This window comes from Lethenteron reissneri, unplaced genomic scaffold (assembly GCF_015708825.2).
Source record: "Lethenteron reissneri isolate LAM-NWPU_2019-01 unplaced genomic scaffold, ASM1570882v1 scaffold_136, whole genome shotgun sequence".
Taxonomy (NCBI): Eukaryota; Metazoa; Chordata; class Hyperoartia; order Petromyzontiformes; family Petromyzontidae; genus Lethenteron; species Lethenteron reissneri.
The window spans coordinates 1,513-15,621 of record NW_026891069.1 but is presented as its reverse complement, the minus strand read 5'-3'; the positions used below and the strand labels follow the sequence as shown (position 1 = coordinate 15,621).

At 61.7% G+C, this 14,109-nt stretch overlaps 1 protein-coding gene across 1 annotated transcript; it reads right to left on the bottom strand.

The window, feature by feature from the left end:
* Positions 1-50: 50 nt before the first annotated feature.
* KAT8 (lysine acetyltransferase 8) lies at positions 51-13,873 on the bottom strand. The gene is made up of 11 exons (XM_061581043.1): positions 13,517-13,873; positions 12,077-12,151; positions 11,159-11,376; positions 10,396-10,449; positions 8,634-8,798; positions 8,117-8,206; positions 5,470-5,610; positions 4,795-4,888; positions 4,010-4,160; positions 940-1,094; positions 51-624 (listed from the first exon to the last, which is right to left on the bottom strand). Exons 1-11 carry the CDS (start codon positions 13,821-13,823, stop codon positions 560-562), a joined length of 1,515 nt encoding a protein of 504 aa, XP_061437027.1. The 5' UTR covers positions 13,824-13,873; the 3' UTR covers positions 51-559.
* Between the last annotated feature and the right edge of the window lie 236 nt (positions 13,874-14,109).

Genomic DNA, 14,109 nt, shown 5'->3' with positions numbered 1-14,109 from the left:
TGGGGGTGTCTCTGTGGGTGTCTCTGATAAAACACACCAGTACTGGCAGATAATAGAAAAGTTTTGTTTAATGTTGGTATGCAACACGCAACACCATCACGCAACACCACCACCACGCCCGGCCGCCTTTGTCTCTCCCCCAGTGCAAGCGATGTTCATTACACCACCACCACTACTACACCAAGTAGCTCATTTGAGGCTGAGTCGACCTAGGGGAGGCCCAGTACCGGTTCAGAGAATCGTCACTGAGTGGTGTTGGCCATGAGCGGGAATTGAACTCGGGTGGCCAGATTCGGCGCACAGTGTAGCGCTAACCACAACACCCACCACTCCCTACACACACACAGATACACAGTGGCACAACAACAACCGCCATTCGCCACTAAGTGGCGGTGACGTCACCACGACGCTTGTGCCAGGCCATGTGCACAGTGGCACACACAGTGCGCTAACCACTACACCCACCACTCCTACACACTGTCTCTCGGTCTGCTGTTGTGGTGGCGGTGGTGGCGGCGGCGGCGGCGGTGGCCGTCAGCAGCGTCCACCGCCTCCGGCCTCACCTCTTGGCCATCTTGAGCTGCTTGTGCTTGGGGGGCGCCCATCGCAGACACATCGAGTCCACTGCAAAGACAAAGGTCACCCGCGTAGCTTCTCTCAAAGAACGCAGGGGCAAGTGCTGCGAGTTCGCCGCAGAGTCTACGAAGGCCAGAACCGTGGCGCGCACACAGGCGCCACTACAACCACCACCACTACCCCGCCCACCACCACCACGCTCACCACCATCCCACCACCACCACCACCCAATAGGTGACCCCCCTGGGCTGGACCGGCACGCTACCTGTGACGGGTGAGGGCTTGTCCGCTCCTTAGTCCAAAACTTACCATCCACTAATCAGCCGTTAACCAGCCATTAACCGCCCGCTGACCCCTGCTGACCTGTGACGGGCGGGCGCTTGTACTGTGCGCTCTTGAGGTGCTCCTCCACCAGCTTGGGCGTGACGCAGATCACGTGCTGACCCTTCCAGTACTTCACCATGCTCATGGCCTGCAGCGACGACACGATGTCGCCCTGCGAGATGCTCGTCATCTGGCTAAGGTGGGGGGGGGGGGGGGGGGGGCGGCACAGGAAGTGAGAGGGAGAAGGGGGCGGGGCACAGGAAGTGAGAGAGAAGGGGGCGGGGCACAGGAAGTGAGGGGGAGAAGGGGGCGGGGCACAGGAAGTGAGGGGGAGAGAAGGGGGCGGGGCACAGGAAGTGAGGGGGAGAAGGGGGCGGGGCACAGGAAGTGAGGGGGAGAAGGGGGCGGGGCACAGGAAGTGAGAGGGAGAGAAGGGGGCGGGGCACAGGAAGTGAGGGGAGAAGGGGGCGGGGCACAGGAAGTGAGAGGGGGAGAAGGGGGCGGGGCACAGGAAGTGAGAGGGAGAGAAGGGGGCGGGGCACAGGAAGTGAGAGGGAGAGAAGGGGGCGGGGCACAGGAAGTGGGAGAAGGGGGCGGGGCACAGGAAGTGAGGGAGAAGGGGGCGGGGCACAGGAAGTGAGGGGGAGAAGGGGGCGGGGCACAGGAAGTGAGGGGGAGAAGGGGGCGGGGCACAGGAAGTGAGGGGGAGAAGGGGGGCGGGGCACAGGAAGTGAGAGAGAAGGGGGCGGGGCACAGGAAGTGAGGGGGAGAAGGGGGCGGGGCACAGGAAGTGAGGGGGAGAAGGGGGCGGGGCACAGGAAGTGAGAGAGAAGGGGGCGGGGCACAGGAAGTGAGGGGGAGAAGTGGGCGGGGCACAGGAAGTGAGAGGGAGAGAAGGGGGCGGGGCACAGGAAGTGAGAGGGAGAGAAGGGGGCGGGGCACAGGAAGTGAGAGGGAGAGAAGGGGGCGGGGCACAGGAAGTGAGAGAAGGGGGCGGGGCACAGGAAGTGAGAGAAGGGGGCGGGGCACAGGAAGTGAGGGGGAGAAGGGGGCGGGGCACAGGAATTGAGGGGGAGGAAGGGGGCGGGGCACAGGAAGTGAGAGAGAGAGAAGGGGGCGGGGCACAGGAAGTGAGGGGGAGAAGGGGGCGGGGCACAGGAAGTGAGGGGAGAAGGGGGCGGGGCACAGGAAGTGAGGGAGAAGGGGGCGGGGCACAGGAAGTGAGAGAGAGAGAAGGGGGCGGGGCACAGGAAGGTGAGGGGGAGAAGGGGGCGGGGCACAGGAAGTGAGGGGAGAAGGGGGCGGGGGCACAGGAAGTGAGGGAGAAGGGGGCGGGGCACAGGAAGTGATGAGAAGGGGGCGGGGCACAGGAAGTGAGAGAAGGGGGCGGGGCACAGGAAGTGAGGGGAGAAGGGGGCGGGGCACAGGAAGTGAGGAGAAGGGGGCGGGGCACAGGAATTGAGAGGGAGAAGGGGGCGGGGCACAGGAATTGAGAGGGAGAAGGGGGCGGGGCACAGGAAGTGAGAGAAGGGGGCGGGGCACAGGAAGTGAGGGGGAAGAAGGGGGCGGGGGCACAGGGAAGTGAGGGGGAGAGAAGGGGGGCGGGGCACAGGAAGTGAGAGAGAGAAGGGGGCGGGGCACAGGAAGGAGGAGAAGGGGGCAGAGAAGGGGGCGGGGCACAGGAAGTGAGGAGAGGAGAAGGGGGCGGGGCACAGGAACCAGTGAGGAGAGAGAGAAGGGGGCGGGGCACAGGAAGTGAGGGGGAGAAGGGGGCGGGGCACAGGAAGTGAGGGAGAGAAGGGGGCGGGGCACAGGAAGTGAGAGAGAGAAGGGGGCGGGGCACAGGAAGTGAGAGGGAGAAGGGGGCGGGGGCACAGGAAGTGATGGGGAGAAGGGGGCGGGGCACAGGAGGAAGAGAGAAGGGGGCGGGGCACAGGAAGGTGAGGGGGGAGAAGGGGGCGGGGCACAGGAAGTGAGGGGGAGAAGGGGGCGGGGCACAGGAAGTGAGGGGGAGAAGGGTGCGGGGCACAGGGAAGTGAGGGGGAGAAGGGGGGCGGGGCACAGGAAGTGAGGGGAGGAGAAGGGGGCGGGCAACAGGAAGTGAGGGAGAAGGGGGCGGGGCACAGGAAGTGAGGGGAGAGAAGGGGGCGGGGCACAGGAAGTGAGGGGAGAAGGGGGGCGGGGGGCACAGGAAGTGAGAGGGAGAGAAGGGGGCGGGGCACAGGAAGTGAGGGGTGAGAAGGGGGCGGGGCACAGGAAGTGAGAGAGAGAGAAGGGGGCGGGGCACCGGAAGTGAGAGAAGGGGGCGGTGGGCACAGGAGTGAGAGAGAGAAGGGGGCGGGTGCACAGGAAAGTGGGAGATGAGAGAAGGGGGCGGGGCACAGGAAGTGAGGGGGAGAAGGGGGCGGGGCACAGTAAGTGAGGGGGAGAAGGGGGCGGGGGCACAGGAAGTGAGGGAGAAGGGGGCGGGGCACAGGAAGTGAGGGAGAGAAGGGGGCGGGCACAGGAATTGAGGGGGCGAAGGCGGGCGGGGCACAGGAAGTGAGAGGAGAGAAGGGGGCGGGGCACAGGAATTGAGGGGAGAAGGGGGCGGGGCACAGGAAATGAGGGGAGAAGGGGCCGGGGCACAGGAATTGCGGAGAGAAGGGGCGGGCACAGGAATTGAGGGGAGAAGGGGGGCGGGGCACAGGAATTGAGGGGGAGAAGGGGGCGGGGCACAGGAAGTGAGGGGGAGAAGGGGCGGGCACAGGAAGTGAGGGGGAGAAGGGGCGGGGCACAGGAAGTGAGGGGGAGAAGGGGGCGGGGCACAGGAAGTGAGAGAAGGGGGGGGGGCACAGGAAGTGAGAAGGGGGGCTACACAGGAAGTGAGACAGAGAAGGGGGCGGGGCACAGGAAGTGAGGGGGGGGCTACACAGGAAGTGAGGGGGGGGGGGTGTCACCTGAGGTCGCGTATGGAGAGGGTGAGAGAGAAGGGGGCTAAACAGGAAGTGAGGGGGGCACAGGAAGTGAGAGGGGGGGCTAAACAGGAAGTGAGGGGTGAGGGGGGGGGCACAGAAAGTGAGGGGGGGCTACACAGGAAGTGAGGGGGGTCAGGGGGGTGAGGGGTCACCTGAGGTCGCGTATGGAGAGGGTTCCGCGGAAGTCCCGTAGGATCTCCAGCAGCACCCAGGACCAGTAGCTGCGGTAGCTCAGTTTGCCCAGGTCGCTCAGCGGCTTCTCCGGGGAGCCCACCGTCTGCTCCAGCTTGGACAGCTCGTAGCCTGCACACGGGGGGGGGGGGGGGGGATGTGGGGGGAGAGGGGAGGGGGGGGAGAGGGGGGGGGATGGGAGAGAGGGGGGGAGAGTGGGGAGAGGGGAGGAGGGGGAGAGGTGGAGAGATGTGGGGGGAGGGAGAGGGGGGAAAGGGGGTGATGGGAGAGAGGGAGGAGAGGGAGATGTGGGGGAGAGGGGGGGAGTTGTGGGGGGAGGGGGTGATGGGGGGGGGGGAGATGTGGGGGGGGAGAGGGGGGGGAGTTGTGGGGGGAGAGATGTGGGGGGGAGAGGGGAGGGGGGAGTTGTGGGGGGAGGGGGAGATGTGGGGGAGATGTGTAGCCACTGCTGCTACTAACCACAGCACTTGCCCCTGCAGCCCTGCTAGAGGCTACCCGGGGGAGCTGTGCCTGTGTGTGTCTGTGTGTGTGTGTCTGTGTGTGTGTCTGTGTATGTGTGTCTGTGTGTGTCTGTGTGTGTCTGTGTGTGTGTGTGTGTCTGTGTGTGTCTGTGTGTGTGTGTCTGTTTGTGTCTGTATCTGTGTGTATGTATGTGTGTGTGTCTGTGTGTGACTGTGTGTGTCTGTGTGTGTCTGTGTGTGTCTGTGTGTGACTGTGTGTGTCTGTGTGTGTCTGTGCGACTCACTGAAGGCGATGAGGAACTTGCCGTAGCCGCGCCGCTGGTGAGGAGGCAGCGTGAGGATGCAGGCCACATTGTTGCCGTCCGGGGACTCCTTCTCCTGCAGCATCATCATCAACATCATCACCACCACCACCACCACCACCTCCACCACCACCTCCATCACCATCACCTCCACCACCATCTCCACCACCACCAACAACTCTTCCTCCTCCACCACCACCACCACCACCTCCTCCACCACCACCACCACCTCTTCTTCCTCCTCCTCCTCCTTCACCACCTCCCACTCCACCACCACCACCACCTCCACCACCTCCTCCACCACCTCCTCCTCCACCACCACCACCTCCTCCACCACCACCACCACCTCCAGCACCAACACCTCCACCACCTCCACCTCCTCTTTCATCACCACCACCACCACCTTCACCACCACCTTCACCACCATCACCTGCACCACCATCACCTCCACCACCACCACCACCTTCACCACAACCTTCACCACCACCACCTCCTCCATCACCTGCACCACCACCACCACCACCTCCACCACCACCACCATCATCACCTCCACCACCACCACCACCTGCACCACAACCTTCACCACCACCACCTCCTCCATCACCTGCACCACCTCCACCACCACCACCTCCACCACCACCACCTCCTCTCTCGCACCTTAGAGAAGTAACCGACGAGGTGAGCGCCGAGGCGGTCGACCTCGGTGAGGACGTAGAAGATGAACGGCTCCACGTCAAAGTAGAGCGTCTTGTGGTCCAGGAAGAGCTTCGCCAGCAGACACAGGTTCTGGCAGTAGATCTGCGGGGTAACCATCACCACCATCATCATCATCATCACTATCATCATCATCATCACTACCATCATCAACATCACCATCATCATCATCACCAACATCATCATCATCACTATCATCATCATCATCACTACCTACATCATCACAACCATCACCAACATCACCACCATCATCATCACTACCTACATCATCACTATCATCATCATCATCATCACTACCACCATCATCATCACCACCATCACTGCTACAGGAAGAGCTTCGCCAGCAGACACAGGTTCTGGCAGTAGATCTGCGGGGCAACCATCACCACCATCACTACCACCATCATCATCATCACTACCACCATCAACATCACCACCATCACAACCACCATCACCATCATCATCACCAGTGTAGTGACATAAGAAGGGAGGGGCTGCTGGGGGCTCTGGGTTCCCAGGTGGGTCCAGACGCTTAAGCCTCTGGGCGCCAGGCGCTGGGTTCCCAGGCGCTTAAGCCTTATGGCGCAGCCAACGGGGGGGGGGCTGTGTGTGCTCTGTGGGATGTCTGGTGGCGCACACGGCCCCACCCCTCGTTGGACTAGGCATAAAAAGGGGAGCTCCCTGGACGATCGGGGCGAGTTGTAACTCAAGACCCAAGACCCACGACCAGCCATCTGAAGACCCTGGGATGTTGTGAGAGCCAGCGCTGGGACTCTGGAACTCCCGACTCTACGACCTTGTGAGGGCGAGTTCCAGAGCGTAGCCAGAGTAGTGTATCTAGGCTGTGTACCTAGGCTGTGTACCTAGGCTGTAACAGAGTATCAGGACTGTTGGAGTGTTGTGTTGTAATAAAGAAGTTACCTCTACAAGTGTCTCCGGAACCCGTTACACCAGCATCACCATCACCACCATCATCCCCATCACTACCATCATCACCATAATCACCATCACCACTAGCATCATCACCATCACTACCATCATCATCACACTACCACTACCACCATCAACATCACCACCATCACCACCACCTCCACTACCACCACCACCACCACCATCATCATCATTACCACCATCATCAACATCATCAACATCATCATCATCACCACCCCATCACCACCATCACCACCACCACCATCATCATCACTACCACCATCATCAACATCATCATCATCAACATCACCACCATCACCACCACCATCATCACCACCACCACCATCACCACCATCACCACTACCATCACCACCACCACCATCACCACCATCACCACCACCACCATCATCACCACCATCACCACCACCACCACCATCACCATCACCACCACCATCACCACCACCACCATCACCACCATCACCACCACCATCACCACCATCACCACCACCATCACCACCTCCACCACCATCACCACCACCATCACCACCTCCACCACCATCACCACCATCATCATCACCATCATCACCACCATCACCACCACCATAATCAACACCATCACCACCACCACCATCACCACCATCACCACCTCCACCACCATCACCACCATCACCACCTCCACCACCATCACCACCATCACCACCTCCACCACCATCACCACCATCATCACCACCACCATAATCAACACCATCACCACCATCACCACCATCACCATCACCACCTCCACCACCATCACCACCACCATCACCACCTCCACCACCATCACCACCATCATCATCACCATCATCACCACCATCACCACCACCATAATCAACACCATCACCACCATCACCACCACCACCACCTCCACCACCATCACCACCATCACCACCTCCACCACCATCACCACCATCACCACCTCCACCACCATCACCACCATCACCACCACCACCTCCACCACCATCACCACCATCACCACCTCCACCACCATCACCACCATCATCACCACCACCATAATCAACACCATCACCACCATCACCACCACCACCACCATCACCACCACCACCTCCACCACCATCACCACCACCATCACCACCTCCACCACCACCACCACCATCATCATCACCACCATCACCACCTCCACCACCATCACCACCATCATCATCACCATCACCACCACCATCACCACCTCCACCACCATCACCACCATCATCATCACCATCATCACCACCATCACCACCACCATAATCAACACCATCACCACCATCACCACCACCACCACCATCACCACCACCACCTCCACCACCATCACCACCATCACCACCTCCACCACCATCACCACCACCACCTCCACCACCATCACCACCATCACCACCTCCACCACCATCACCACCATCACCACCTCCACCACCATCACCACCACCATCACCACCTCCACCACCATCACCACCATCACCACCACCACCACCATCACCACCACCACCTCCACCACCTCCACCATCATCACCACCATCACCACCACCATCAACACCATCACCACCATCACCTCCACCACCATCACCACCATCACCACCATCACCACCACCACCACCATCACCACCACCACCACCATCACCACCATCACCTTGTGGTCCCTGCCGTCCACCTCGTACACGGAGATGTTCAACTTGCGGTAGATCTCCTTGCCGGGAGGCTGCCTCCACTGGCACTGAGTCTGGGGGGGGGGAGGGGGGGGGTGAGGGGGGGGGGGGTGAGGGGGGGGGGGTGAGGGGGGGGGGGTGAGGGGGGGGGTGAGGGGGGGGGGTGAGGGGGGGGGTGAGGGGGGGGGTGAGTGGTGGGGTGAGTGGTTAGTTGGGGGGTGAGTGGCGGGGTGAATGGTGAGTGGTGAGTGGTGGGGTGAGTGCTGGGGTGAGTGGTGGGGTGAATGGTGGGTGAGTGGTGGGGTGAGTAGTGGGTGAGCAGTGGGGTGAGTAGTGGGTGAGCGGTGGGGTGAATGGTGGGGTGAGTAGTGGGTGAGTAGTGGGGTGAGTGCTGGGGTGAGTAGTGGCTGAGCCCACCATCTCTTCCTCCCTCCTACTCCTCACCAGACAAACCCCCTCACCAGGTGAGCACCTCACCCCCCTCACCACCCACCCGCTCACCAGGTGCATGCGGTAGCTGGTCTCCAGCTTCATGTACTTGAGGCAGAACTCGCACACCCACAGGCGCGGCTGCTTGCCGTACTCGTCGGGGAACGGCGAGAAGTACCAGGCGTCGATCTCGTAGCGCCCCACCTGGATCTTGTCCACGTACTTTACCTTGGTGATCTACACGCGGATAGGGGGGGAGGTGAGGGGGGTGGGGAGCGACACGGACAGTGACACGTACGGACATCGTGAACCCCACCCACCCACACGGACATCGTGAACCCCACCCAGTGACACGGCCGTCGTGAACTCCACCCACCCACACGGCCATCGTGAACCCCACCCAGTGACACGGCCATCGTGAACCCCACCCACACGGCCGTCGTGAACCCCACTCACCCACACGGCCACCGTGAACCCCACCCAGTGACACAGCTACCATCGTGAACCCCACCCACTCACCACCCACACGGCCATCGTGAACCCCACTCACCCACATGGCCATCGTGAACCCCACTCACCCACACGGCCACCGTGAACCCCACCCACCCACACGGCCATCGTGAACCCCACTCACCCACATGGCCATCGTGAACCCCACTCACCCACACGGCCACCGTGAACCCCACCCACCCACACGGCCATCGTGAACCCCACTCACCCACACGGCCATCGTGAACCCCACCCACCCACACGGCCATCGTGAACCCCACTCACCCACACGGCCATCGTGAACCCCACCCACCCACACGGCCGTCATGAACCCCACCCACCCACACGGCCGTCGTGAACCCCACTCACCCACACGGCCATCGTGAACCCCACCCACCCACACGGCCACCGTGAACCCCACCCACCCACACGGCCGTCGTGAACCCCACCCACCCACACGGCCATCGTGAACCCCACCCACCCACACGGCCATCGTGAACCCCACTCACCCACACGGCCGTCGTGAACCCCACCCACCCACACGGCCATCGTGAACCCCACCCACCCACACGGCCATCGTGAACCCCACCCACCCACACGGCCATCGTGAACCCCACTCACCCACATGGCCGTCGTGAACCCCACCCACCCACATGGCCTTCGTGAACCCCACCCACCCACACGGCCATCGTGAACCCCACTCACCCACATGGCCGTCGTGAACCCCACCCACCCACACGGCCGTCGTGAACCCCACCCACCCACACGGCCATCGTGAACCCCACCCACCCACACGGCCATCGTGAACCCCACTCACCCACACGGCCGTCGTGAACCCCACCCACCCACACGGCCATCGTGAACCCCACTCACCCACACGGCCGTCGTGAACCCCACCCACCCACACGGCCATCGTGAACCCCACCCACCCACACGGCCATCGTGAACCCCACCCACCCACACGGCCATCGTGAACCCCACTCACCCACACGGCCATCGTGAACCCCACCCACCCACACGGCCATCGTGAACCCCACTCACCCACACGGCCATCGTGAACCCCACCCACCCACACGGCCATCATGAACCCCACCCAGTGACACGGCCATCGTGAACCCCACCCCACCCAGTGACACGGCCGTCGTGAACCCCACCCACCCACACGGCCATCGTGAACCCCACTCACCCACACGGCCGTCGTGAACCCCACCCACCCACACGGCCATCGTGAACCCCACCCACCCACACGGCCGTCGTGAACCCCACCCAGTGACACGGCCATCGTGAACCCCACCCACCCACACGGCCATCGTGAACCCCACCCACACGGCCATCGTGTACCCACCGCTTCATGCTCTTTCTCCAAGGCGGCTGTCGTGGGGTCCATCTCGGCGTAGGTCTGGACACACAGAAAAACATCACCACCACCACCACCATCATCGCCATCGCCACCACTGCCTCCATCACCACCATCGCCGCCATCATCATCATCACTCGCTAACAAGCGGGTGAACGGGCGAGCGACCGAGCGCCTGAGCGAGCGGGTGAGCAAGCGGCTGAACGAGCAAGTGGCTGAGCGTGGGAGTGGCTGAATGAGCAGGTGAGCGGACGGTTGAGTGCGTAAGCGGCTGACCGAACCAAGGGGCTGAGCGAGTGAGTGGCTGAATGAGTGGCCGAGCGAGCGAGCGGCTGAGCGAGCGGCTGAGCAAGCGGGTGAGTGAGCGGCTGAGTGAGCGAGCGAGCGACTAAGTGAGCGAGTGGCTGAGCGAGCGAGTGAACGATCAGCTGAGCGAGCGGCCGAGTGAGCGAGCGGCTGAGTGAGCGAGCGGCTGAGCGAGCGGGTGAGTGAGCAGCTAAGCGAGTGAGTGAGCGAGCGGCTGAGTGAGGGAGTGGTTGAGTGAGCGATCGGGTGAGTGAGCGAGCGGCTGAGCAAACGAGCGAGCGGCCGAGCAAGTGGGTGAGCGAGCGGCTGAGCAAGCGACCGACCGAGCAAGTGGGTGAGCGAGCGGCTGAGCGAGGGAGCGCTGGAGTGAGCGGGTGAGCGAGCGGGTGAGTGAGCGAGAGAGCGAGCGGCTGAGCGGGCTGTACTCTCCCCGCCCCGCGCCCACCTTCTGCACGTGGTTGATCTCGTCGTGCTTGCGCTTCTGGTTGCGGGTGATCTTGCGCTCGCCCGCCGGCTCCGAGCGCTCCCCCGGGTGGCGCTCACTGCCGGTGCCACCACCAGCGCCACCACCACCGCTGGCGCTCTTCTGCTGAGCAGCCTCCTTCAGCGTCTGGGTGAGCGCCAGGCGGTCCTTGCCCACCCATTCGTCCAGACGACGGTTGACTACGGGGAGAGGGGGTGGGTGAGTGGGTGGGTGAGTAGGTGAGTGGGTGGGTGGGTGAGTGGGTGGGTGAGTGGATGGGTGAGTGAATGAGTGGGTGAGTAGGTGAGTGAGTGGGTGAGCGGGTGAGTGAGTGGATGGGTGAGTGAATGAGTGGGTGAGTAGGTGAGTGAGTGGGTGAGCGGGTGAGTGAGTAGGTGGGTGGGTGAATGGGTGGGTGAGTGAATGAGTGGGTGAATGAGTGGGTGAGTAGGTGAGTGAGTGGGTCGGTGAGCGGGTGGGTGAGCGGGTGAGTGAGCGGGTGGGTGAGCGGGTGGGCGAGTGGGTGCGTGAGTGAGTGGGTGAGGGGTGAGTGGGTGAGGGGTGGGTGGGTGAGTGGGTGAATGAGTGGGTGGGTGAGTGGGTGAGTGAGTAGGTGGGTGGGTGAGTGGGTGAGTGAGCAGGTGAGTGAGTGGGTCGGTGAGTGGGTGGGTGAGTGAGCGGGTGGGTGAGCGGGTGGGCGAGCGGGTGGGTGAGGGGTGGGTGAGTGGGTGGGTGAGTTGAGTGGGTGAGTGGGTGAGTGAATGGGTGAGTGAGTGGGTGAGTGAATGGGTGAGTGAGTGGGTGAGTGAACGAGTGGGTGGGTGAGTGAGTGAACGAGTGAGTGAGTGAGAGCGAGCGAGTGAGCGTGCGAACGAGCGAGTGAGCGAGCGATGGACTCACATCCCACGTAGTGGACATAAAACTCGTCCCTCTCCTCCTGCTCATTCACTCGCTTCTGGATCACCTCCGCTGAGTCTGGAGACACACGGAGAGACAGAGACACACGGAGAGACACAAAGACAGACACACGGGGAGACACACGGTGAGACGCACGGGGAGACGCACGGAGAGACAGAGACACACGGGGAGACACACGGAGAGACACACGGTGAGACACATTGGGAGACACACAGTGAGACAGAAGGGGAGACACACTGAGAGACACACGGGGAGACACACGGGGAGACAGGGACACACAGAAACATGCGGACACGCGTGTGAGCCCAAGGTAACACCCAGGGTAGCGCGGATCCATCTCAGTACCATCAAAACTATAAACATGTGATTTGAACCTTTCGTGACTGCAGGGATCCATACTCTTTGGTTCTTTCGGTAAAGTCCACGTAGGTAGACAAATAAAACAAATCACGACGTTTCGATCGCAACACAAGCAATCCTCATCGGGTGGAACAAACGGCAGTCACGAAATCTTCAAATGAAGATTGAACCGCCACTACGGGGAGGGTTTCCACACACATCTGTTAGAGCCTTTAACAAGAAAGGCTCCCCCCACCTGATCGAGTCGCGAACCTTTTTGAAGAGATGCCGCGACAACACGGTATTAGCGACCACATTTACACTCGCCTGAGATGTTGACTACCTCGCCTGAGATGTTGACTACCTCGCTTGGTCTACAGGAGGTCGTGGTCTTGCTGTATATTTGGAGTCTGCGTCTCTCTCTCCCCGTGGTGAGACGTTGACTACCTCACCTGGTCTACAGGAGGTCGTGAGTCCTGCTGTTAATTTGGAGTCTCTCTCTCCCCGGGTTGAGATGTTGACTACCTCGCTTGGTCTACAGGAGGTCGTGGGTCCTGCTTTTAATTTGGAGTCTCTCTCTCCCCGGGTTGAGATGTTGACTACCTCGCTTGGTCTACAGGAGGTCGTGGGTCCTGTGGTATATTTGGAGTCTGTGTCTCTATCGCCGTGGTGAGATGTTGACTACCTCGCCTGGTATACAGGAGGTCGTGGGTCCTGCTTTTAATTTGGAGTCTGTGTTTCTCTCATCGTGGTGAGATGTTGACTACCTCGCCTGGTGTATACCACCTCCTCCACCACCACCTCAACCACCACCTCAACAACCACTATGACCACCACCATCACCACCACCATCTCCACCACTACCTCAACCAACTCCATCACCACCACCTCCACTACCTCCACCACCTCCTTCACCACCACCACCTCCTCCTCCACCACCACCACCACCACTACCACCTCCTCCACCTCCACCACCACCTCCACCACCTCCACCACTACCTCCTCCACTACCACCTCCACTACCACCTCCACCACTACCTCCACCACCACTATCACCACCACCACGACACCGCGAATACTCACGCCAGGCCCCGTCAGCCCTCCGACACAGATAGACTCCTCCGACGTCCACCCTCGTCTCCACCTCTCCTCCACCACCACCACCACCACCATCCGTAGCCTCAGCGTCTCTCCCCATCACCGCAGGAGTCACGGCGTCTCCCGCCATAGCCGCCGCTGTCGCTCCCGCCGCAGCCGCCGTAGACGACGACGATGTGGTGGACGATGTTGACGAGGTGGACGATGATGAGGAGGTTGTTGAGGTGGTTGTTGTTGTTGTTGTTGTGGTTGAGGTGGTAGTGGTGGACGAGGTGAGAGCGACGGCCGCCATATTGGGGGGGGGGAGTGAGCGCGCGCGCGCGCGCACAGACTTCTGACCGGAACCGGATGCTGGTGTGGGGGGTAGGGGGGCGGGGCGGGGCGAGGTAGGGGGGCGTGGTTTAAGGGGGCGGGGCGTGGCTGGAAGGGCGGGGCGAGAAAGGGGGCGGGGCAAAGGGGGTTGTGCCCGATAGAGAGTGGGACCCTATAGTGTAACATGGGGAGTGGGACCCTATAGTTTAACATGGGGAGTAGGACCCTATAGTTTAACATGGAGAGTGGGACCCTATAGTTTAACA

Bases quoted from the DNA above. Each gene is read 5' to 3' on its own strand.
- KAT8 (XM_061581043.1), bottom strand. From the start codon at position 13,823: ATGGCGGCCGTCGCTCTCACCTCGTCCACCACTACCACCTCAACCACA. The intron at 1,095-4,009 runs GTGACCCCTCAC...CCCCCACCTTAG, and splicing joins CTCTCCATACGCGACCTCAG to CCAGATGACGAGCATCTCGC. The intron at 625-939 runs GTCAGCAGGGGT...TTGTCTTTGCAG, and splicing joins CAAGCGCCCGCCCGTCACAG to TGGACTCGATGTGTCTGCGA.